This window comes from Macrotis lagotis, chromosome 2 (assembly GCF_037893015.1).
Source record: "Macrotis lagotis isolate mMagLag1 chromosome 2, bilby.v1.9.chrom.fasta, whole genome shotgun sequence".
NCBI classification, from domain to species: domain Eukaryota; kingdom Metazoa; phylum Chordata; class Mammalia; order Peramelemorphia; family Peramelidae; genus Macrotis; species Macrotis lagotis.
The window spans coordinates 14,429,171-14,454,157 of record NC_133659.1 but is presented as its reverse complement, the minus strand read 5'-3'; the positions used below and the strand labels follow the sequence as shown (position 1 = coordinate 14,454,157).

The window sequence follows — 24,987 nt, the reverse complement described above, 5'->3', positions numbered from 1 at the left end:
AAATGAAAAGTATTAATCAGGTGTCTTCTGTCTCAGATTCTAAGCTTGGTATTAAGGATGAAACACAATATGAAATAGCTCTTGCCCTCAGGGAGCCTACATTCATAGGATTAAACAAGGCAGTTAAATGGTACAAATAAAAAGGCTTTCATTTACGTTGGGAAAATCTCCAAATATCCAAGTAAAAGATGAGGAAATCTGGAATAGTTGGTGACACAGAGAACAAACTCAGAAGATCTGAGTTCAAGTCTTATTTCTAAACCATATTAGATGTATGACTCTGGACAAGTCCTTTAACATTTCAACATAGTAGGCAGATCTCTAAGGCTCTAAGGTGAAGAAAGGTTACCATGTTGGTAGAGCAAGGAAGTTTCCCTACATTAATGAAACCACAGCTCCCTTCAAAAATCGAAGTATATTATAGGGACCAAAGTTCTGGGTCTGGCAATTCAGGAGAAACATTAATGAGCTTTGGGGACTTCTAAATCTGGGCAAGCACAGAGGCAAAGGGCCTCAAGATTGTGATTAGAGGCATTTGGAGAAGAGACTATGGAAGTTTAGTCTGGAAAAGATGAGGCTCATGAGAAATGTGATACAAATATTCAAAGACCTGTCACATGGAAACAGATGAGATTTGTTCTGTTTGACCCTGGGTGGGGGGTGGGGGAGATGGGGAAGTTGCCAAGAGGGCAATATAGACTTAATATAAAGAGACACTTCCCAAAATTAGAACCTTCCCTAATTGAAATTACAAGATGATTGGCTAGTTCTCTGTCATTGGAAGTCTTGACTAATCAGAGAGGAGATAGGAAGAAATTCTTGTTCATATGTGTAGTAGAGGGGAAAGAGCCTTGCATTTGGAACCAGGGATTTTGGTTCCCAGCTCAGCCACTAATTGCTTGTGACTTTGGGGTAAGTCAGTTAACCTTGTTAAGCTCTAATTTCTCCTCTATAAAATGAGGGCATAAGAGTGGGTGGCTTCCAAGATTTCTTCCAAGTCTACATTTCTGGGTGTGCCTAGGGACAGATTAGATCAGATGTCTGCTAAGGTTCCTTTCAATGCTGAGATCCTACCATCGAGGAGAGTTCCATCATCCTCACCACTTGTCAGATGTCATCAGAACTGATCTGTGCACCACATTTCAAGGGAAGATAATGACAAAGTAGAGATAGTCCAGACTAGGGCAACCAGAAAGATATGTGGTCTGGAAACCATATGAACATCCTTGTGCTTATGAAGAAGAAAAATCTAATGGGTCTTACTGCCTCTAATACCTGGAAGACTGCCAGGTGAAGGAGAAAAGGATAATGTGGCAGAGGGTAGAGCTAAGAAGAGCAGGTAAAGGTGTAGGGAGGTAGCCTGGGCTTTACTTTAGAGAATGATCTTATCTGCAGAGACTTCTTGGCAAGACTTTTTGGTAGTAAACTTCCCACTCTGCCAAGGGTTCAAACAATGTGTGAATAGCCATTTATGAGGGATTCCTCTTTTAGAAGGGAGATCTGTCCACAAGATCCCTCTCATCTTTAAGAAGTATGTCTCTTTTTGAAGTAGAGTCCTTTCAAAAGTTGTGGAATGGTTTGTTGCTATTGTTCTGTGAGTCATTTCCAATTTGCTCTCCATATGACCTTAATCAAACTAATCCCAACCAAATTCCTTTTCAATAAATCCTGTGATAATGAAAAGAGCACCAGGTGGCAATGTGGCACAACAGAAAGAACGATGGCTTTGAAGTAATAGATTCAAATCCTCCCTTTTATAGTTAGTACCTGTGTGACTTCAGGTAAAGGATTTAACCTCATTTGAGTATCAGATTTCTCAACCTTAAAAATAAGGGAGCTGGACCAGATGGCTTAGATGGGGGGATCATCAACCATCTCTATAAAGGTAAAGGAAACAGATTGTCCTGTGACAAATCACACTCTTTTAGTCATTGCTGGTAAGATTCTTGGCAGACTCCTTCTCAATAGACTAATCCTTCACCTGGAAGTTGGTCACCTCCCTGAGAGCCAGTGTGGCTTCAGAAAGGATAGAGGAACAGTCAATATGATGTCTGCTGCCCAACAACTCCAGGAAAAATGCCAGGAACAAAGGTCTATATACACTATTTGTAGATATGACCAATGCCATCAGTGACCATCAGTCAGGAAGGTTTATGGAAAATTATATCAACATTTGGTTGCCCGGAGAAGTTCATCAGTATTGTACATCAGTTCCATGCCGACATGCATGCCTGGGTTCTGTTAGTGGACAATGCTCTTGAGATTTCCCAGTCACCAATGGAGTAAAACAAGACTGTGTCCTTGCTCCCATACTTTTTGAGCCTGATGTTTTCCACCCTATTATCAAATGCCTCCAACAAAGATGAACATGGCCTCAAGGTCAGCTACCATGCTGATGGCAAATTCTTTAACGTGTAAAGGCTACAAACCAAGACCAAAGTCGAGGGAGGGTTGGTGCAGGATCTTCTGTTTGCAGATGACTCTGTCCTCAATGCAGCCTGCAAAGTCTGGATCAATTCTCTGCTGCTTGTGCTTATTTTGATCTAACAATGGACACTAAGAAAATCCAGGTGCTCCATCAGTCAGCACCAGACCTTCCACATGATTACAGCAAATGAAGAAATCGTGAGGACTGAGGACAAGTTCACTTCCCTTGGCAATGTTCCTTTCCTGGGAGGTTCACATTGACGATGGGGTTGACCCACGCATTGCCAGAGCTAGCTCAGTTTTTGAAAGTCTCCAAAAGAAAGTGTGGACAAGAAGAGGTACTAGACTGATGACCAAACTGAAGGTCTACAGGGTCATTGTGCTGACCTCATGGCTATAGGCCTGTGAAACCTGGACAGTCTACCAGCACCATGTCAGGAAACTGAATTGCTTCCATTAAAATTGTCGTAAGAAGATGCAGAAGATCCCCTGATGGGAGAAGATCCCAGACATTGAGGTCCTTTCTCAGCTAAACTGCCTAGCATTCCAACCTTGCTACAGAGAGGGATTGGAGACGCCATTAGAATGTCAGATATATGCTTGCCAACAAGACTATTTTATGGAAAACTCACACATGGCAAGCGCTCACAAGGGGATCAGAAGGAGTGATACCAAGACACCCTGAAGAGCTCATTGAAAAACTTTAGAATTGACTTACAGCATGTGAGATCCTGGCACAGGACCACCCAGCATGGCATGCCCTCATGCGTGAGGGTGCTACACTCTACGAGGAAGGCAGAATGGAAGCAACTCAAAGGAAATGTGGCATCTGTAAATAGAGTACTTACCCCAGGTATTTACATGGACTATTTGTGCCCAACCTGTGGTAGAGCCTTCTGAGCTTCTATTGGTCTGATCAGCCACAGTAGGACACTGTCATTTGTCTCAAACATAGTGATGTCATTTTTGTGGTCTTCAATAATGAAGGACAAAAACTACCCAAGATCTGGGGTTCAATGAGCCACGTTATCAGTTGGTTAAGAGACCATCCAACATTTCTCACCCCCTCTCTAGGGAGCGCCTTACACTTGCGGGTAACACTAATCATTGGGAAGCTTTGTCAAGCCTCAATTTGCCTTTTTGAATCCTCCTGATTCTGCCCTCTGGGGCTGAATAAAACAAGCCTAATCCCTCTCTCACATGACAGCCTTTCAATACTTGGAGACAGCTATGGTGTAATCCATGAGTCTCCTTTTCTCTGGGCTAAATAACCTCCATTCCTTCCCCTGTGCTTCTTCAGGGTTGGATTCAGGGTCCTTCTCCTTCTGGCCACCCTTTCTTGGAAGCTGTCCAACTTATCAATTCCCTTCTTAAAATGTGGTTCCTGGAACCCTCTCCTCCACTCAACAATTTAATGGGATTTGACAGACATCAATCAGCAAATACCTATTTAAATGTCTGTTATGTTCTGGCTGCTGAGGTGTATGTTCACAGATCTTTATTGCAAAGTAAGCTCCCTTAATGAAAGGTATTAAATGAGACTTAATGAGTCATTAAAGCAACCTGAGATATGTACACTTAGCAATTCTGAACTTATTAATGTATCTCAAATTTCATTAGGTCAAGATTTCTACAAGTCATGATTTTAAGACCATGGGACCTGACCTTGACTGCAGGAGACTGACTAATATCAGAGCCTCAGTTTCCCCATCTGTAAAACAGGGATACTCATGCATATTACCTGACTCCCAGGTGTGTTGGAAGATCTTCAGCAAAAACTTCAAGTGGATGCATGAGTTATATATCTCTGTTTCTCCTTCAATGCAGTGTCTCAGCCTCTCTTGGAAACCTACAAAAAATGGAAGGACAAGAACATGAAAACAGGTCGAGACTGGGATGCCAAGTAAGTAATTGAGTCTGATTGTGCCTAGAGGGGCTGGGACTGTATACCAAGTACCCAAATGGGTGCTTGTTGATGGCGGTAGGGCATGGATAACTCATTTTTAAATACTTGTCGCAGGTCACCTTCAGCTTCTCTTGGATAAACATTTATTAAGTTTCTACAGTATGCAGAACTAGGTCTTGGGGAGAGATAAAGTGATTAAAGAAGACAGAATTCTTGCCCTCACAGAGTTCACTATCAAATTAGAGATAAAATATAGACATGAATACAAAACACATTGAATGCAAAGAGCATAATGCAAAATGTTTTCTGACCCATCAAAAAACAAACACTTATTAAACGATATGCTGGCACCACACTAGTTGATTCAAGGACAGAAACCAAACATTCCCCACCCTCAAGGCTGATCATTGTAAAGGAAGTGGACAAACCAAATGTTGTGTGAAATCTAAGGCACCGAGAGATCTTACCAACTGAGTGAAATCAGGAAAGAATTTCTGGGCTGCTTTTCCTTTCCTTAAGTGACCTTGGGCTTAGGGTCACCCACATTGCTGACTGTGGCTTCCTGTCCTGGGCAGCCCAGAAAGAAGACTGTTGAGAGATCCCCATTCAGGGAGGGGTCAGGGGAGGCAGGTTGGTTATGCCAGACAGGGCCAGGTTATTATTGATTACTGAAGATTCAAGAATTCCTCCCCAAGGCATCAGGGAGAAGAAAAAGGCAGAGCCCAGATCAGGAATACAAATCTGTGGTGACCTGTGGAAGTTGGTAGGGAAAATGTGATCTGAGGGTCAGAAGGGACCCAGATTGCAGGCTTAGCTATGATCACCTAAATTTGGGGATAATCAGTTCTATAGACTTAAAGGTCATTGATACCAGCTCCCTTATTCTACAGATGAGGAAACTGAGGGACAGAAAGGCGAGGTTATCTGAACAACATCATGTGGCATAAACAAAGGCATGGAAACAGGAGAACATCAATGGTCTTATTTTATTGAACTGTAATATATGAAAATAGATTCAACAAAAACTAAAAAGGAAGATGGAGGCATATTATAAAGGGTCTCGAATGTCAGTCCATGGAAACTGAACTGTATTCGAAAGACACCAGGATGTCATTGGATTATTTTTTTCAGTTTTAAGCTGAGGAATGACATGTTTAGATGAGTTCTTACACAGTTTCTAGAGTCAATATTTAAGGGACTTCATTAAAACATTTAAAAACATATAGAAGAGAGAAGAAAGAAGGGTTTGCAGAGGGGGACATAGACAAGCAGGGCAGCAGCTACTGTAGAGCTACTGTGCTAAATTGAACATATACTTTAAAAATCAAACCATCCATGATCGAGATCCAAGTCTCCCATATAATCCTCTTTTTCTGTTCTTTGTTTATGGAAATGTTTGTATTTGCTTAGGCTTGTCAAGTTCATAATTAAAAAAAGAAAATTTCTGAAATGAAATCACTGAAACTAAAAACATATTCCTGTTGCTAAGAGTCAGAATGGACAACAGGTCTTGACTTTCGCCTCTGGGTTTTGCCTCATGGCTGTCGCCAAATATTCCAGACTTATTTATTGTTTTTATAGACCTCTCTCTCTGTGGCAGCTGCCTCAGGGGTAGGGTCCCAGGTGTCTTATTTCTTGCATTTCACTTTCTAACACTTCAATGTGGTCTTCCAAAAATACCTTCTTAGTGAGCACCAAGCACTTTTATTTTCCTGTCTTGTACATGTGGACTAGAGAGACAGCATAGTGGAGTGGACAAAGGGTTGTGTTGGAGTCAGGAAGAACCAATCTCCAATCGCAATTTTAACACATGCTGACTGGACGACCCTGGGTCATCATTAAAAGTCGTTCTCTAATAAAATTATAGGTTACAGTTGAATGGCTGACCTGCACAGGTAGACGGAGTTCCCACACCAGGAGTAACCCAAATCAATGAAAGCACAAGTTTGAATGACCATGACTGTACTACAATAGACTCATCATTGTTGTCTGGCTCTTGATTACATTTGGATTTTTTGGCAAAGATATTGGAGTGGTTTACCATCTCTTCCCCCAACTTATTTTTACTGGGGCAACTAGGTGGTGCAGTGGATAAAGCACTGGCCCTGGAGGCAGGAGGACCTGAGTTCAAATCTAACCTCAGACACTTAAAAATTGCCTAGTTGTGTGACCTTGAGCAAGACAATCCTAATACCTTGCAAAAAACAAAGGGGGGGGGGGAATTTATTTTACAGATGAGGAAACAGAGTCAAGCACACAGCTATTAAATATCTTGAGGTCAAGTCTTCCTGACTTCAGGTGCTATGTCCATTGTGCCACCTACAGCATCATAGATTTAGGATCAAAGCCAATTCATTGCCATATTAAGAGTGTTGAATTTGTCATTTGAGGTGACCCACAGAACAATGAACAAATCACTTAGACAGTTTTAGCCTCAGTTTTCTCATCTGTAAAATGAGATCAGTCTCAGTGACCTCCAAAGCCACTTTCCGCTCCATCTTATGTGATTCTATGGCTCTGAGGCCATCTAGTCAATGGATCCCAGCTCTCGAGCTCAAAGGACCTCAAAGCCTACTCACACAATGTCTTTATTTTAGGGTTGAGGAAACCAGAGCCCAGAGATGTTGAACTGCCAAAGGCCACACAGATAATAAATGGTAGTAAAGAATATCTCCATGCCATGATCTAGAGAAGACAAATCTGGACATCTTAATGACAAAAATGATTCAATACTTTGGATTTCTAGGGGACTCAAAGCCCTCCTGGAAAATCTCTCTCTTCCACCTTTAACAGTATAATTCAAAGTACATTTTTCATCAGATTTTCTTTCCTTGGTTGACTTCAGCAATAATTTTTCTTGAAGCCCAAATTGAAGGAATGCTTTTCCCCCCTCCTCTTTGATATTTTTCTGCTTTCAAAATGAATTAGGAGTAAGAGAGCAGCCTCTATTAGGCAGAATTGGAAGGTGGTGTGAGCCTGCTCTTTCCTGACCGCCAGTGTAGGGCTTCTTTTAGAGTCGAAGAAGCCTTCTAGACGAGGAGGTTAATTCTCCTCCGACCCGACTTCCTTTCTGATTTCCTGTAACAGAACTGCTTTGTTTTATTTCTTGGCTAATCGATTCATTATGCCATCCCCCAGCATCCCCTGTGCCCCCCAACCCAGGGAAAGTCAGATCTTGTCACTTTCCACTTCTCTGTCCACTTGGACATGTGGTGGAGGCAGTTGTGGGCTCCTGGAACCCTTGCAGGCTGGCTTCCCCCTGGGTTCTTGTGAAGGCTTAGGACAAATTACTGGAGGCCTGTTGACCCTGTCAGGCAAAAGCCCTCACACTCAATGCCATCTGGTGGCTGATGAGAACCTCTTTGGAGCGTTGGATTTTCTGCATTTCAACTGTGGATTTCATTAGTTAAAAACAGACTCCAACTTGGATTGCCCAGTTCCTTTGGTGCTTTTCATTGGCTGGCATGAATATTTTCTTGTGGTTACATTTTGAAGTACAAAGGTCTGATTATATAGGAAAGGTCAGAAGAATGGTGATATTCAAGACTGATCCCTCAATAAGAATTCATAGATTTTGAGCTAGAAGGGGGGGGGCTACCGCCATCTCATCCAATCTTCTTATTTTTATTTTTATAATTGGGGGAACTGAGGCCCAGATAATTCAATAATCACCCAGTTATTAACAGAAAAAGGCACTGAGCTCAGGTCCTCTGCTTCCCAGTTGGTGAGAACCAAGATCCTCAAACATGAATTGAGCTTTGATTGTCTGACAGGCATCATTCTAAGGACTGGGGACTTTTTGATAATGATTGATTTATTTTGGTTTAGTCAGAAAATCTTCAGATCTTCCTAGACGATGGCCTTAATCATGCTGCTGCGTTAGAGTAGCAGAAACAGAGAGATACCCACAAATACCAGTCTTTTGGTGGCTAGTATTGCGTGTATTCTGTATAAGAGAATTGAAAGACCCAGACATGATGTAGTAGGAGGAGAGAGGAAGGCGACTTGGAATCAAGAGAGAACTGCGTTCAGATCCTGTCTCTGACAGTGAATGGCAGCATAATTATGAGAGGAGTTACTCACCTTTCTGAGTATCAGTTTCCACAGATGCAAAATGAGAATAACAATAGCGCTCATTAAACATACTTCACAGACTAGTTGAGTTGGCTGAGGACTAGGGCTCCATACCCATTCTTTTTTGTAAATTTTATCTGTCTATCTATTTATTTTTGCAAGGCCATGGGGTTAAGTGACTTGCCACACAGGCATTTATTAAGTGTCTGAGGCTGGATTTGAACTCAGGTCCCCCTGACTCCAGGGCTGGTGCTCTATCCACTGCACCACCTAGCCACCCTTCCATACCTATTCTTGACCTCTTTCCCCATTCCACTTGCCATGATCTTGGTCTTCCTCCCACTGTAGTTTTTGGACTCCTTCCCTGGGCCTGGCGGCTAAGCTTCTGCCTTGTCTTGAACAAATTCAGGTCTTCTTGCCCCTTTGGGATCTCCTCTTCACCACACCCACCCATTTATGCATTGTCTTCTTCCAGTGACAAGCACCTTGAGGGTAGAGCTGCTTTGCATTGGTATCTCCCCAGTTCACAGCAGGTATCTAGATGTGTCTGTTCTATTTATATTTAGACTGTCTACCCCACCTCTGCTTCTCTATGTCTCTGTCTCTGTTCTGTCTGTGTCTCTGCCTATCTCTCTCTCTCTCTGTATCTCTCTCTCTGTCTCTGTTTATCTCTCTCCCTCCCTCTCTCCCAGGGGATAATTTATATTTTCTTATTTATTTATTTATTTATTATTTAATATTTATCTGTTTTGTTCAATATTTCTTAATTACCTTGTAATCTGGTTCTGGCAGCACTAGAGAGTATGGCAGGTGACAGGTAGAGTTGGGTCTGACACCTGTGCTTTAGGCAATGATCTAAAACTTGAAGGTACAAAGGAATTTCTGATCTGCACTGCTAGTGGGGATTTTGTCACTGAGGAATTTCCTATCTTGATGCAAGCACAGATATATGCATGTATATATATGTATATATATATGTATATATATGAGAGAGAGAGAGGAGTCCTTACCCACATATCTCTATTTCTAATTCTATATCCATATCAACAAATGAATTTATCCATGGAAATACATATTAATATAAAATTTGTTCATATGTTATATAATAAAAAATATTTGGAGGCAATCAGGGTTAAGTGATTTGCCCAGGGTCACAAAGTTAGGAAATGTTTGAGGGCAAATTTGAACTCTGGTCCTTCTGCCTCTGAACCACCTAGCTATCCCTAAACACCACACATTTTCACAAGGAATTAAGCAGTTGTATTACTTGCATCCTCTTCTGTGCATTGTGTTTTCTTCTGTGCATTTGCCAGCCCACGCTGTAGCCTCAGGACACATTTTTTTATTCTTCACTATTGATCCATCTTGAGCTTGCAGTCTATTAAAGTCCCAAGGTCTTTTTCGCATGAATTACTATTGTCTAGCCGTTTCTTTCGTCTTGTACTTGTGTAACTGATTTCTAAAAATGTCAATTATGATCAGCTTCCACATTTATGAGGTATCCTGTAATAGGGACTAGACAGTAGTAAGTACAGTGCGGTTGGTTGCTGTGATCACTGAACTACTTCCATCATATTATGATCCCGTTTGGGATTTTCTTGGCTATTTCCTTTGCCAGGTCATTTTTACAGATGAGGAAACTGAGGCAAATGGAGTGAAATGACTTCCTAAGGGTCACACAGCTAGTAAGTCCCTGTCCTCAAGGATCTTCCACCTTAATGGGGAGAGAACATGAAAATGACTGTGTACATTCTGGATGCATACAGGAATAAGGAGAGGTGAGCTCACACTTGGGAGTCTGGGAAAGGTTTCAGGAAGGTTGGGGGTATTTGACTGGAGTTTCAAAGGAGGAAAAAAGGTTCGAGAAGTGGGGAGGAGGGAAACTTCATTTCAAGACTGAAAGACTTTGGGAGCTTCTCCTGCGAGGAAAAAAGGTAGTTTGACTAAACTAGAAAGCTAGGAAGATGCCAAGGGGTAAAAAATTTGACAAGCAAGAGGTCTTCATTCCTGATACTGGAGGTAATAGGGAGCCCCTTGAGTTTATTGAGTTGTGGAGTTACCTGCTTAGGTTTGCTGAGAGAAAGATACATTGGGAGAGACGCTGAGGGAGGAAGGCTGGTTGGGAAGGTATTGTGCTTGTTCGAGCAAGAGGTGATGAGGGTTTAAACTCGAAGAGGGATGATTATTTTCATACAGAGAGGGTAGGGGTTTGAGAGATGTTGTGTAGAAAGAATTGTCCAGATTTGGTCACTAATGAGATATGTGAAGAATTGAAGCTACTCCGAGCCTGTGACTTTGGGAGGCAGGGAGGCCACTGGTTCCCCAAAAGCAGTGAAGAAGATTGGGGCAGGAAATGAACCCTGTACAAGGCTTGGTGGGACTAATTTGTTCTCAGAGGTTTTATTTTTTTTTTCCCCTGCTTTTAGGGGGAACGTTTATACCATACAATTGTAAAGCTTAATAAATTGGAAGAAGTTTATCATTCATCTTTTCTAATCTTACAGTGTTCTAATGAGTCAGTGCAGGGAAGCAACCATTTGAGTAATAACGGCAGCCTGCATTTAAGTTTTGACAGACATTTTATAAATATTATCTCATCGTATTTTCACCACAACCCTGGAAAACAGGAGTCTATTTATGCCCATTGTAAAAGTGTGGGAACTGAAATTATTGGGGGTTAAATGACTCACTCAGGGTCACATAGTTGGAAACTGAGGCAGCTAGTGGTAAAGGGGCCTGCTCAGTGACAGATTGGAACGTCGGTCCTCTGCTCTAGCCACTGGGCTATGAGGGAAAGGAGCAACAGTGACAGAGGATCTGAGACTTTCACTTATTTGTGACTTTGGGGAAACCACCCAACCCTCTGGACCTCAGTATTATCCTCTGTCAAATAAGACAATTGGACAAGATAAAAGTCCCATAGGCCCCTTCTAACTCTCAATCTATGATCCTTGGAACAAAGTTATTTTTAATTCTTTCCTTTTTTTTTTCCTTTTTTAAATTCTGTTCATCAGAATGATTTAAATTGAACAAAAATTGAGAGTTGCACATTTTGATCTTAGCCACGAGAAATGTGTGAGCCCAATGCCTAACGCTGCAGCGTTTAATTTAGGCATGTGGCCATCCGTTTCATGAACTATAGCATAAGGGGCAACACTGAAATGGAAATGGCAGGTTTGTAACTCTATTACTTCCTGCTTAAGTCATTGACATTCTTAGGGCCTCAGTTTCCTCATCTGTACAGTTAAACAGGGGAAACAGCAGACTAGATGATCCTTAAAAAGGTGCATCCTGCCCTAAATCTATGATCCTAGGAGGCTAGGCGTCTCAGTTGGTCTTCCTATGGAATGGGTTCTGACTCCCAAAGTCCAAGACTTGGCTGCCATCTTGTGGCAAGAAAGAATATAGACATAGGCTAAACATGTTACAAAAGGGTCATAGGATCATAGATTTGGCCAGCTGAGGGAATGTAAGTCCAAAGGAATCTAGTGACCAGTTCCGGGCACTCGAGGAGTAAGAGACAACCAGAGCCTGAACCTTTTCTACCAGATATCAAGAATCACGTCTGCCACATCCTGATACCGACTATCTGACATCTCCTTGGACATTTTCACTGACAGGAAGCTCACTCCCTCAGGACATGGACCATTGCCTTGTCAGACATCCTGAATTGTTAGGAAGTATAACTTCTACTGACTGGTTCTACTTCTGTTCTCTGGAATCATATCTCCTCCCCACCCCCACCCCCATAAAAAAAAGGAAAAAGAAAAAGAAATTATCTTCTCTTTCTAGAGAACGGTACCTACATTCCAATGTGGTCGTGAGGATTAAATAGACTATGTAAAAAGCTTCGATGTCATATAATGTTAATTTATTACTCCCCAAGTGTATCCTCCTATAGCTATTTTGTATGTCTTTGTATTATTTGTTCTTTTATTTATTCTGAATTTATATGTACAGATATATGGGATCACAAGAATATGTGTAAATATATATATGTCTGTATGTGTGTATACTCATCTTCCCTCATTATAATATAAGTTTTATGTAAGAAGGAATTGTTTTATTTTTTGTATTTGTACTCCTGGGCTCAGCACAGTGCCCGGGAAATAGAAGGTCTTAGTAAATATTTGGTGGTTGATGGAGTGCCCTACCTCTATAAAGTGACTGATGAATGATGTTTGTCCTTCATTCTTGAGGAAGACCAACTGGAGATGTCCTGGAAGAGAGACAATCAGGATTAAGTGACTTGCCAAGGTGACACAGTCTGAGATTGGATTCGAACTCCTATCCTCCTGACTCCAAAACCAGTGCTCTATCCACTGCATCACTTAGCTGCCCCTATGTGACTGAGGAAGAAACGGAAGACAAACCCTAGATGGATCCACATCCCATTCCTGTCCAGGATTGCCTGTCTTGGTCTTAGTTCTCCATTGACTGTGAATCTCACTCTTCTGTTTACCTAGGTTAACTCTCTTGTCCTCTTAGCAAGTGAATGCCCCAATGTGATGCCCTTCTAAGTCCTCAGTTAATTCCCTCCTTCCTTGTGCCTACTGACTTAATTTGTGCTTGGCCAGTAGGTTTTTTTTAGGTTTTTGCAAGGCAAATGGGATTAAGTGGCTTGCCCAAGGCCACACATCCAGGTAATTATTAGGTGTCTGAGACTGGATTTGAACCCAGGTACTCCTGACTCTAGGGCCAGTGCTCTATCCACTATGCCATCTAGCCGCCCCTTGGCCAGTAGTTTTTGTGAACCTCTGTAAAAGAAACTTGGAGATTTCCATCCGTCACATCTTCCCTCTGATGTCAAATAGAAGAGGTCAGTGGGGAACGGTTGAAAAAATTAGAGTATATGACTGGGGTGGGAAAAAGGGGAAGTGATGGGTCTGGAAAACGCAAGAAGACTTAGGTGAACTTTGAAAAACTTAGAAACTCTAATTGTTGCAGTGACCAATCATATTTCCATAGGAGTCAGGATGAAACATTTCACCCACTTCCTGACAGAAAGGGGACTCATTGTGCAGACTGAAGAATAGTGTTTTGGACGTGGCCAAGGCTGAAATCTGTTCTGTTTGGAATGGATTTTTTTTCTTTTCTCAGTTGTCACGAAGGGGAGAGAGTGAGGAAGAAGGAAAGATATACATTAGACTGAAAATTATGAAATGCTATAAAAACCCCATGACCCTTAGCACCTTCTTTTCTTATGCTTTGGCATCATCACTACAGAATCTAAAAGTAGCTCCAGAAAAGTAAGGGCATTTATTTCATGAGTTGTCAGGCTCAAAGAATTCATAATCTACTGACTAACTTCCCAGTGATGAAGCTTTCCAGAACTTCCCAAGTTTGTCCTTAGTTAGTCAATATATTTCTGAAACCATAGGAAAGTATAAGGGACAAAATAGATGGCATTCATTAAATAAAAATAAAGATTCTTTGCAAAATACAAAACAAATTACCAAGAAATAAAGAGAGGAAAAGCCTGGAAAGTAAATATGATAAAGGATGGACATAAAAATTCGATGGAATGGTCAAAAGAGACAGAATGACATAATTAATAGAAAGGTGACCTCAATGTCAGGACCATCTTGGTTCAAATACCCCTCTGACACACTTTAGCTGCATAATCCCAAGAAAGTCAACTATTAGTAACCAGGCTGCTGTCTAACCAGATAAATTGTAGAGAAGTTACTTATTCTGCATTGCTAAAGGAAATCCTTTACTGGAGTTTCCTGTAAGGATGAAATAAGGCAGTCCAAATGAGAAGAAAGAATAATCAAAAGAGAATAGACTCTTCTCAAAAGAAGTAATACAAAATAGAAATAAATCCTTTTCAAAATAATTATTAAAATTCTCTAATAAGAAAAATACAAATGAAAACTAGAGCTATCACTTTGCCCTCATAAAACTGGAAAAATAGTTAAAAATCATAACATTAAATATTGGTAAGGAAGGTGAGAAATGGGCATATTACTAATAAAGTTGGAAATTCCTACAATTTTTTTGTAAAACAATGTGGCATTATGTGGATATATGAGAGTAGCTAGGTGGCATAGTGGATAGAGCACCATGCCTAGAGACAGAAGACCTGAGTTCAAACCTGACCTCAAACATTTATTAGCAATTAAGGCCCCTAGGCAAATTACTTAACATAGTTTGCCTCAATTTCCTCAGTATGCGTAATGAGATGGAGAAGAAAATGACAAACCATTCTCCAGTGTCTTTGCCAAAAAAAAAACCCAAACTAAACTCAAATGGACTCTCAAAGTGTCCAAAAACAACTGAAAAATGTGCTTTCTCTATGACCTGGTTATCTAACTACAGAAATGATACACTCAGGATGCTTCTGATATTGGGAAAATCTGTAAAAAAAAATTCACAATAGCAAAAAACTGGAAACACACGATATTAGTGTTCTATCATTGATGACTGGCTAAATGAAATGTGACAGAAGAACATAATTGTTTCTACATAAGAACTGAGACATACAAAGAATATAGAAGGTATGAGAGGATCATGTGAGGTAGCACAGACTAAAGGAAATAAATGAAATAAGCAATGGATATATAACTATTTAGATGTTGTGATAGTGACATCAGCTCATCTCAAACACACAGAAGGAAAAGATAGAAAAGGGATATGTGAAAACACACAGGACTTTTCATTACTTGTTTATCAAAGTCGCAGTCAAAAACAAAATAATTGTTTCATGTAAAAATTTTTTTAAAAATTTATGTCTATGCTGACAAATTGCTTTCTGTGGGGTGGATGGGAGAGGGAAGTAAGATTGGGGGAAAATTGTAAAACTCAAAATAAATAAAATCTTTAAAAAAATTATGTCTATGCAACTGTTTGTGGATGAGCTCATATGAACTATTATTAACTATAGATGTAATTCTGTCTGTAAAATTGAGAACAGAAGGGAGAGAAAAACTGTTTTCATGGACTGAAAGAGCAATTGGGAAAAAAATGATTAGATTTGTTCTGCTGAACCCTAGGACACAAAACCAGGAGCAAATGCTAGACATTGGAAGGACAGATTTAGGCTTAATTGAAGAAAAATTTCCTAATAGTAAAAGAGTCTCTAAAGTGAGATGTGCAGCCTTGGAAAGGAGGGGTAGAGGTGGGTTCCCTTTCATTGGCAGTCTTCAAACTAAGACTGAAAGACTATTTTCAGTGATTATATAAAGGGAACTTGGAGGAGAGGAGTCATGTTCAGGTACTGGTTGAATTGCAAGACAATGTGGTGTAAGCGTGGAGAAAGCTGGCTTTGGAGCTAAGAAACTCTGAGTTCAAGTTATGCTCTGATATACTATGGCTGGGAGACACCGGCATTCTAAGTCAAATTTCACCACTGTAAGTTGAAGAATATGTGTCAGCCTCCCATTGATAAGTGTTCTCACCTGGAAGGAAACTAACATTGAACCTTTAGGTCTGGTTCCTCTCTTCACTGGTTACAGTAGTTGGCCTCTAAGATTCTGTAATTCTAGAATGACCTCATATTTCTTACATTGAAAGTCGTAACTCTCAGGAAATTCCCTTTCCTTTGTTTCCTAATGATTACACCACTGGAAACCGTATTGAAGGGAATAATAGAAATCACTCAACACTTGTTCAATCTTAGTAGTGCTAAAACCTTCAAGATCTCATATTCCAGGTCACCTCGGTATTTTATAAATCTAGTACATTTTCAAATTGCTAGATGAGCTACATGGTCAAAGAAAGAAATCCAGGGCAGCTAAGGTGGTACAGTGGATAGAGCACTGACCCTGGAGTCAGGAGGACCTGAGTTCAAATCTGACCTCAAACACTTAATAATGACCTAGCTGTGTGGCCTTGGGAAAGCCACTTAACCCTATTGCCTTGCAAAAGAAAACCTAAAAAAAAAAAGGAAAAAAAGGAAATCCAAACCATCACTAATTATAAGGGGAAAAAACTGCCCCAATAATTAGAGAAATGCAAATTAAAGCAATTCTCTTCTACCTCATATCTACCATATTGACAAACTCAATGAAAAACGAAGGAAAATGTACAGCAGAAAAAAGGGCAGTGATAGAATTAAGGATTAGTTAGCCATTCTGGAAAACAGTTTGGAACTATTTCCCCAAAATATTGGGGAATTTTATATTGAGGATTTCAATTGTATGTACTCTTGGTTGAATATGCTGCTAGTATGCCTGTAACCTAAAAAGATCAGCAAAAGAGAAAAAGAACTTAATTTAACAAAATATTTACAGTTGCTCTTTTTATAGTACCAAAGATCTGGAAAATAAGGGAGTTCACATCAATTGGTGAATGGATTACTAAGTTAAGTTTTATGAATGTTAAGGAATATTATTTTGTTGCATAAAATGATGAAAGTGACTGTTTCAGAGAAACTTACAAAATCTTTTATGAATTGATGCAGAAGTGAGCAGAACCAGGGAAATAATTTGTTCAATCATGCTAATGTAAAAATAAAATTTTGAGAAATTTGCTAACTCTGATTAATGCAATAACCACCAGGATATCAAAGGATCAGTAATGAAGCATATTTCATTACTCATCTTTAGATTAAGAGGTGATGGACTCAGGATAACGATGATACTTTTTTTGGGATATGACCTATATAGAAATTTGTTTTACTTAACTATGTATATTTTTATAAGGATTTTGTTTTCCTTTTTCAATGAGGGGATTAGGGAAGACAAAAAAGATAGATTTTGATGAATTGAAAAAATAAAATTTAATTTAAAATTGAGTCAAACAAACAAAACTTGATTTAGTTTAAAAGTTGGATGATTTGTTTTTCTCTTTTTAGATTTCATTCCATCATGTCTAGAATTGCTCGGGAGAATAGGTTGCCTACAAAATTAGATAGAAGCTTATTGCAGTCCATTAAGAATGCACAGAACAGCACATCAGGTAAATTTAATCCAATCTAACTTTTGTATATGAAATTTATGGAACTAACATACCCAAAGACAAATTATAAGGTGGCCACTTCACCATCCTTCTTGGCCTCCTCTGAATCCTGACCAAAATGCCACCCCAAGAAGTATTGGAAAATAGAATATTATAGATGTTACTATGCAATAGTAGAATACAGGGGCACTAAAATCTTGAAGAAACTATTAACTGTGCCTCTCTTAACAAAGTTTAAAATAGCATTGATTTTTTTGTTTTTTGCATCATACTTGTGTGCTTATTTTGATCATGCTGAAACCCCCTAGATCTTTCTATTATTGTTGCCACACTTTTCCTCCCTTATACTTAGGAAATTGAATTTTTAAAAAAAAATTCTCAAATTTAAGACTTTACAATAATCTCTAAAATTCTATCAACACATCATTTAAATAATTCTTGGGACCCCAACTTTTTATTCCAATGTGATAGTGATTATTCTCAGTTTTATGTCATCCACAAATTTGATCTTAATTAAAGATATTGAAGAAATGTTGAATAGACCAGGCCCAAGGACAAATCCTTGAACCATTCCAGCAGAGATGTCTTTTCAAGTTAACATTGACCTATTAGTAATAACTCTTTGGGTTTAATCATTCACATGGTTATGAATTCGCATAGCTATAATACTGTAACAGCCATAAAAGACCACCTGCGATTTCATTATCCTTAGCAATTCTGTCCCTATTCTCTGGGTATCATTAGTGCCTTTGTGAATCACCCTAAGTGATTTAACAAGCCTTGTGAGGTGTTTTCTTGAGTCCTCAATTTGTGCTGCAAAAAGAGAGAGAATTTTCATATTATCATAGAATATCAGCAAACAGCTACCTCATTCTTCTTCAGTGGGGCAGCACCAATCATCACAACTCCCACCTTTTTCCTATGACTCTTGGACAAGATAAAGTTGACTTCTGGATCACTGAATCACAGAACATCCAGTTTAGACAGGACTTCTGAGGTCATCTAGTGTAACCCGCCCGTACTTTATTACCAAGAATAGTCTCTACAAACATATTTGGCAAATAGTCACCTAACAATTATGTGAAGAACCTTCAATGACCTTCAAAAACCTTCACTAGCCTTGAAGGCATTCTATTCTACTTTTGACTTCAAATCTAATGTTGTTCTCCTGTAGCGTATTAGGAAGTGTTTCTTCTAAGCAAATCTTAATTTGCCTTTTTACAACTGCATAGATGTAACAACAAGTAATCCTGAAGTCTTTCTAGTTTAACCTTCCCCTAAACTTTACAGATGAAGAAACTAGGGCCCAGAGTAATTGTCTAACTCCTTAAACCCCTCTGAAGGCTGCTCTCTTTCCTTCTCCTGTATCAAACACAAGGGGGACTAGGGAACAAGCAAATAAAAGCCCCTGGACTAGCTGCTTTGTTTTACAAGGGCTGCCATGGTCCAAGTAGAAGAGAGAAAGAGGCTGTCATTGTTCCACTTCCTAAAGTCGTTGCTGCCATCTGGTGGTGTTTACAAAACATATCATTTCTAATCATCTAATGAGGAGTGCAAAGGATTGAATGGAGTCAGAGGCTTCCCCCTTACTTGTGGAAGCCTCTGATCCTAGACAGAGCCCCTACCCTAACACACCCATCTTCTCAGGAGCAATGCGGAGGCACGTGAGGAATTTACACACACAGCATTTATCATTTCAGTGCAACATTATTTTTCCCCCAGAGAAGTTCTCTTGAGAAGTTGCTTAGCAATCCAGTTTTTAGAAATGCAAATGATACTATAATTCTCCAGAACAGTCCATTTTAAGGAGATCCTGTGCTGAAGCACTTCGGTAATCAACTATCTGAAGATGTAGCTATAGAATACTTGTAGAGCTAATTGGGGTGGAGGTGAAGGTTTTCCTTGTGCAGTAATGTTAAATGCATTTCAAATGCAGAATCCAGCTGCCCAGAGTCAGAAACTATAGCTTGCTCAAGATGATTCGGACTGAGACTGGCTATTAAAGAGATGATGTCGAGTTGACATATTTGGGACCTCTGATTGGCCTCTGTTGTTCAGTTTTTTATCAATGTCTTGAATTCAGGCATAGTTTAGTTGGTCAGTCAATAAGCATTTCCTAGCACCATCTATCTATCATATACATATATATATATATATATATATCTGTCCAGATATCCATATCTATATCTATCTATATCTATCTATCCATCTATCTATCATCTATCCATCTATCAATTATCATCTATCTATCTCTATTCTATATATATATATATATATATATATATATATATATATATATCCAGATATCTATCTATCATCTATCGATCTAGCTAGCTAGCTACCTTTTTTGCTCATGTGACCCAAAAGTTTGAAGCATTTGCAAATATTATCTATTCTATAAGAAAGGAATATCCTTTCTGACTTTGGTTAAAGGAGAGCCAGTCTCCACCTGAATTCTTCACTAGAATACACCAATAGATGATAGATGATAGATAGATAGATAGATAGATAGATAGATAGATAGATAGATAGATAGATGATAGATAGATAATAGATAGATAGATACATAGATTTAGATATATAGACAGACAGATAGGCAGATAGATAGATTTAGATGGATAGTCAGGCAGTGTGCTAAGTTCTGGGATACAAAGAAAGACAAAAGGCAGCTCACAACCTAATGCTGTATTTGACATGCTTATAAAATTTTAAGATGGCACAAAACAAGAAGAGAGAGAGCATGACACTGTCAGAATTCAAAAAGGTCTTTACTGATTAGAATGTTGGGGCAATTTTCAGGTTGAAGTTAGAGATAAAAATGTTTCAAATGACCGTCATATATCAAAAGTTTAGATTGCTATCTGTTTGGTTCCAGATCTCAAAAGTAAGATTGTTAGGTAGAATTTGAATAGTCAGATTTCTTCTTTATGTAATGAAAAAAATTAGAATTGCATGAAAACTGAATGAAGTGCCTTGAGAAGTGGTGGATTCTAGTGGAGAATTCAGGCTTTTCCACGAGGGAAGTCAGAAAGGATATTCTTTTTTCTTGTAGAATATAGGATATCTGCAAATGAATGCTTCAAACTTTTGGGTCACATGAGCAACAGGATGACCGATTAGTCATTTTCTATGATCTTCATGAACTCTCAAAACACTCCAAAACAGAAATTATGCATCAAAGATAATCAACTTCAGTTTTGCCCCTGGCTTAGGAGACCATGGTCTAGTCTCCTTGCTATTTCTGCCTCTCTCTAAGCGCATCTCTCTTATAAATATATACATGATTATGACATTGGAGTCCAGTTGGGAGCACTCCACTGTCCTCAATGAGGAAGAGTTCATTTTAAAAAAATCTGTGTACATCCTTCTCTCTCTCTTTTCTGCTTATTATCTCCTCTCCAATTTTATAGATACTGTGTTGTTGGGTCTCTTATCAAATTCTCTATAAGCTGCTTTGCCCCTCCACTCTTCTCTGCTTTTTGATGCATGTCTTGTAATCACCTACCATATTTCTCTCTTAGAGTTCAGAAATGATTTTATGTCCTAAATCATCATGACCTTTGGCTACCATTTCTCCACACTAGACAAGTAATCAGGTATTTGCTGAATAAGGCAATTTTTATGTTGCTTTAGTTTCCAGTTACATTATTTATATCAATTACACTTCTCTGTAGAATTATTTTAATCAATGTTCATATCTTTTCTGTTCTGTTTATTGGAGGTAAGCAGAGTTTGTGACAGGGTCACATGGCTAATAAGTGTCTAAGATCATAAATGTTGATGTCTTTCAATCTATTGCTATATTCTTTTTCAGCAGGAAAAGTAGCCAAATTAGAGGGTCATAATATCATGAGCAACAGGATGGCCAATTAGCAATTTTCTATGATCTTCATGAACTCTCAACACTCTCCAAAATAGAAATTATACATCAAAGATAATCAACTTCACTTTTGTCCCTGGCCTAGGAGACTAAGTTTGAATATCAAACATTAAGTTTGTATGTCAACTTTGTACAATTGCCCCTGTCTGTAACTCACTGAACTCATTTGCAAAATGAGAGACTGGATGGAATGACCTCTTAAAGTCTCTTCCAGCTTCAGATTTCCCCTGTGAATTTTAGTTTCCATAAAATAATAGTATTAGAGAATTACAAAATCTCATGAATGGAGAGGACTTCATAAGTCATCTAGTCTATTTTATAAGTTTGACTCACCTGTAGATAGGGTGTCACCAATTGAGGAATTAATTTTCAAATTATTCAAAGTAAGAGAAGATACCAAAGTTATTTCAAGAGTGAGAGTGGGGGAAGGGAAATTGCTGTTATTTTACTATCAAAATTGGTGACCAAGAGATTTGAACCAAACTTAATTTGGTTAAATTTGTAGGCTTTATGCCTAATTTTCTAGCTAGATGACATTTGAAATGAAAATAATCAATACACATTAAAAAAAACTTTTGAGTATTATTTTATTTTTTCAAGGACATGTAAAGATAGTTTCAACATTTAGTTTTTTGTGAGATTTTTAAGTTTCACATTTTTCTACCACCCTCTCTTCCCTCCCCCTTCCCTATAACAGTGTGTGATATAAGTTAAACATCTACAATAATGTTTAACATATTTCCATAATAACCTTGTTGTCAAAAAAAGAATCAGAATTAAAAGAGAAAAACACTGTGAAAAAGAAAAAACATAAAACCAGTTTTAGAAAGTGAAAATAAGTATGCTTTGGTCTGCATCCAGACATCACATCCTTCGGATATGAATCATAAATTTTTAAGAACTGTCTTTGATCACTGAACTGCTGAGAGAAGCTAAGTCCATCATAGTTGATCATCACACAGTGCTGCTGTCATTGTGTACAATGTTCTGCTTTCACTCAACATCAGTTCATGCAAGTCTTTCTAGGCTTTTCTGGTCTATGTGCTCATGATTTCTTACAGAACAATTGTGCTACATCATATTCATATGCTGCATTTTGTTCAGTCATTCCCCAATGAATGGACATCCCCTCAATTTCCAAATATTTGCCACTACAAAAAGAGCTGCTTTGTATATGTTTTGTATATGTGGCTCTTTCCCCCTTTTTTAGTATCTCTTTGGAATAAAGACCTAGTAGTGACTGGATCAAAGGGTATGTACGGTTTGTCTGTTCTTTGGACATAGTTCCAAATTGCCATCCGGATGATTGATCAATTCACATCAGTTGTGTCAGTGTCCCAGTTTTCCGGCACCCCATTCACCATATATCATTTTCCTTTTCTATCCTCTTAGCCGATCTGATAGGCATAAGGTAATACCCCAGGATGGTTTGAATTTGCTTTTCTTAATCAATACTGATTCAGAGCACTTTTTCATATGACTATAGATAGCTATAGGAAGCTACCTGTTCTTATCCTTTTACCATTTAGTAATTGGGGAATGAATTAAAATCCTTATAAATTTGACTTAGTCTTCTAAATATTTTAGATATGAGTCCATTATCAGAAACACAAGCTGTGAAAACTGTTTCCCAGTGTAAAACCTTCTTAATTTGATATAATCAAAATCTTCCATTTTCCATTTTATAATATTCTCTTTATCTTGTTTGATTATAAAGAGAGAGTGAGAGAAAGAGAGAGAGAGGGAGATGGAGATGAAGAGGGGGGAGGGAAAGAGGGAGATGGAGATGGAAATGGAGGAGACAGAGATGGAAATGGAGGAGATGGAGAGAGAGAGATAGAGATAAAGAGAAAGATAGAAAGATATAGATATAGATATGGATGTAGATATAGATATAGTTATATATAGATATAGATATAGACATATATAAATATAGATAGATATAGATATAAATAGTCAGCCAGATTGCTCCTTGTTCTCCTAATTGGCTTATGGTATCACTCTTGAAGTCTAAATCATGTATACATTTCAAACTTATCTTGTGATATGGAGTGAGATATTGGTCTATCCTTGGTTTGTGCCATAGTAGTTTTCAGTTTTTTTCCTGGAAGTTTTTGTCAAACAGTGAGTTCTTCTCCAAAGCTGGAGTCCGAATTTATCCAACAGTAGATTTCTATACTATTTACGACTATTTCTTTTGCACCTTATCTATTGCACTGATCCACCATTCTCTTTTCTTCAACACACATTTAAGGTAGTTTTTATGTTTTTTTTATAATGAGCCAGGCAAAATTTCCTAGTTTGTACTCATTCGATAGTATATTTTTTTTTTTAGGATTTTGCAAGGCAAATGGGGTTAAGTGGCTTGCCCAAAGCCACACAGCTAGGTAATTATCAAGTGTGTGAGATTGGATTTGAACCCAGGTACTCCTGACTCCAAGGCCGATCCGCTACGCCACCTAGCCACCCCTATTCAATAGTATATTACAATCCTTCCTATGTCACAAAAGACTAGAAGATGCATTGGATGCAAGGCTGCACTATGCTTAATGTTTGTGGATTATGAAAGTATTTCCTCTACCTTTCAGCTTTTTTACATCTTGCACCCTCAGCCCCCATAGTCTTTCATCCGATGACATTGGCCTATTTGCTTCCTCTAACAAAATGTTCATTCCCAATCCCAAGCATTTTCTGACTGTTTCCCATTCTGGTATGGTCTCTTTCCTTATCTCCGCCTCTTGGTTGGCTTTCCTGGCAACCTTCAGGACTCATTAAAAATCTCATCTTTTAGAAGAAGGTTTTTCCAAGCTCTCTTAGTTCTAATGCCTTCCCTTTGTTGTTTATTTCTATTTATTCTGTGAATAGTCTGGGTGTCTTCCTCATTAGATTGTGAATTTCTTGATGACGGGGACTTCATTTTGATTTTCTTTGGTTGGTATTTAATAAATATTTAATTGACTAATTGACACTAGAACTTTCCACCTTAAGAAGTTATTCTTCAACAAGGTACTTTACGCAAATACATTAAAATTGCGTCATATTCTTGAAAGAAATAGCTACAAGGAAATACCTCATTCAACAACCCTTTGATCATTAATATCATAAAACAAGGAAAATGTTTGCTCTGTGAAGAAGTTTCCCACTCTCATGGAGAAGATCCACAAACACTCCAGTTCAAATTGAAGGAGGATGCCCTCTAGGTGATGAGATTGTTCTAATTGCACCAAGCTCTGAAGTCTTCTAAATGAGGTTCATTAACAACTAAAAGAATTTGGCTTAATTATCTTCATAAGAAAAACCAAGTGGATGAAGAAATGCCCATCTTCTAGTCTCTGACATGCAGCTGGATGAACATGCAGGGCTTATGCTTAAGTGTACATATATTTGGCAGAGAAGAGTAGCTTCATGGCCTTTGAGAAATCCTTGAATGACAACACATTTCTTCCTGGAACAAAGATTTATCTTTTTCATATTAAGATTTTTCTGATTTTAGAGGGACATGATGGATCAGTCTCCAAAGTAAGGGAATATGGTGATGCAGAATCCATGTCATGATCTCCCAGTGACTAATAATAACAATCATAGTCAACATTTATGTAACAAGGTAAAATTCGCAAATCGCTTTATCCACATTAGCTCATTTGCTCCTCACAACAACCCCGTGAGGTAGGTTCTATTATGATTCCTGTTTAACAAGTGAGGGAGTAGAGACTGAGAGAGGCCAAAGACTTTGTCCTACATCACTTATCCAGTAAAGGGCAAATTTTCTTAATAATTCAGGGTCCAGAAATCTGTCTTG

At 38.7% G+C, this 24,987-nt stretch overlaps 1 protein-coding gene across 2 annotated transcripts in view; it reads left to right on the top strand.

Moving 5' to 3' along the window:
* The window catches only part of UBE2U (ubiquitin conjugating enzyme E2 U), a 72,593-nt gene that overhangs the window by 36,585 nt on the left and 11,021 nt on the right, over window positions 1-24,987 (top strand). For both annotated transcript variants that reach the window (XM_074220311.1, XM_074220310.1), the window contains 2 exons: window positions 4,255-4,330; window positions 17,205-17,308. In XM_074220311.1, coding sequence (XP_074076412.1) covers window positions 4,255-4,330; window positions 17,205-17,308 — 180 coding nt within the window. The remainder of the gene's footprint in view (window positions 1-4,254; window positions 4,331-17,204; window positions 17,309-24,987) is intronic.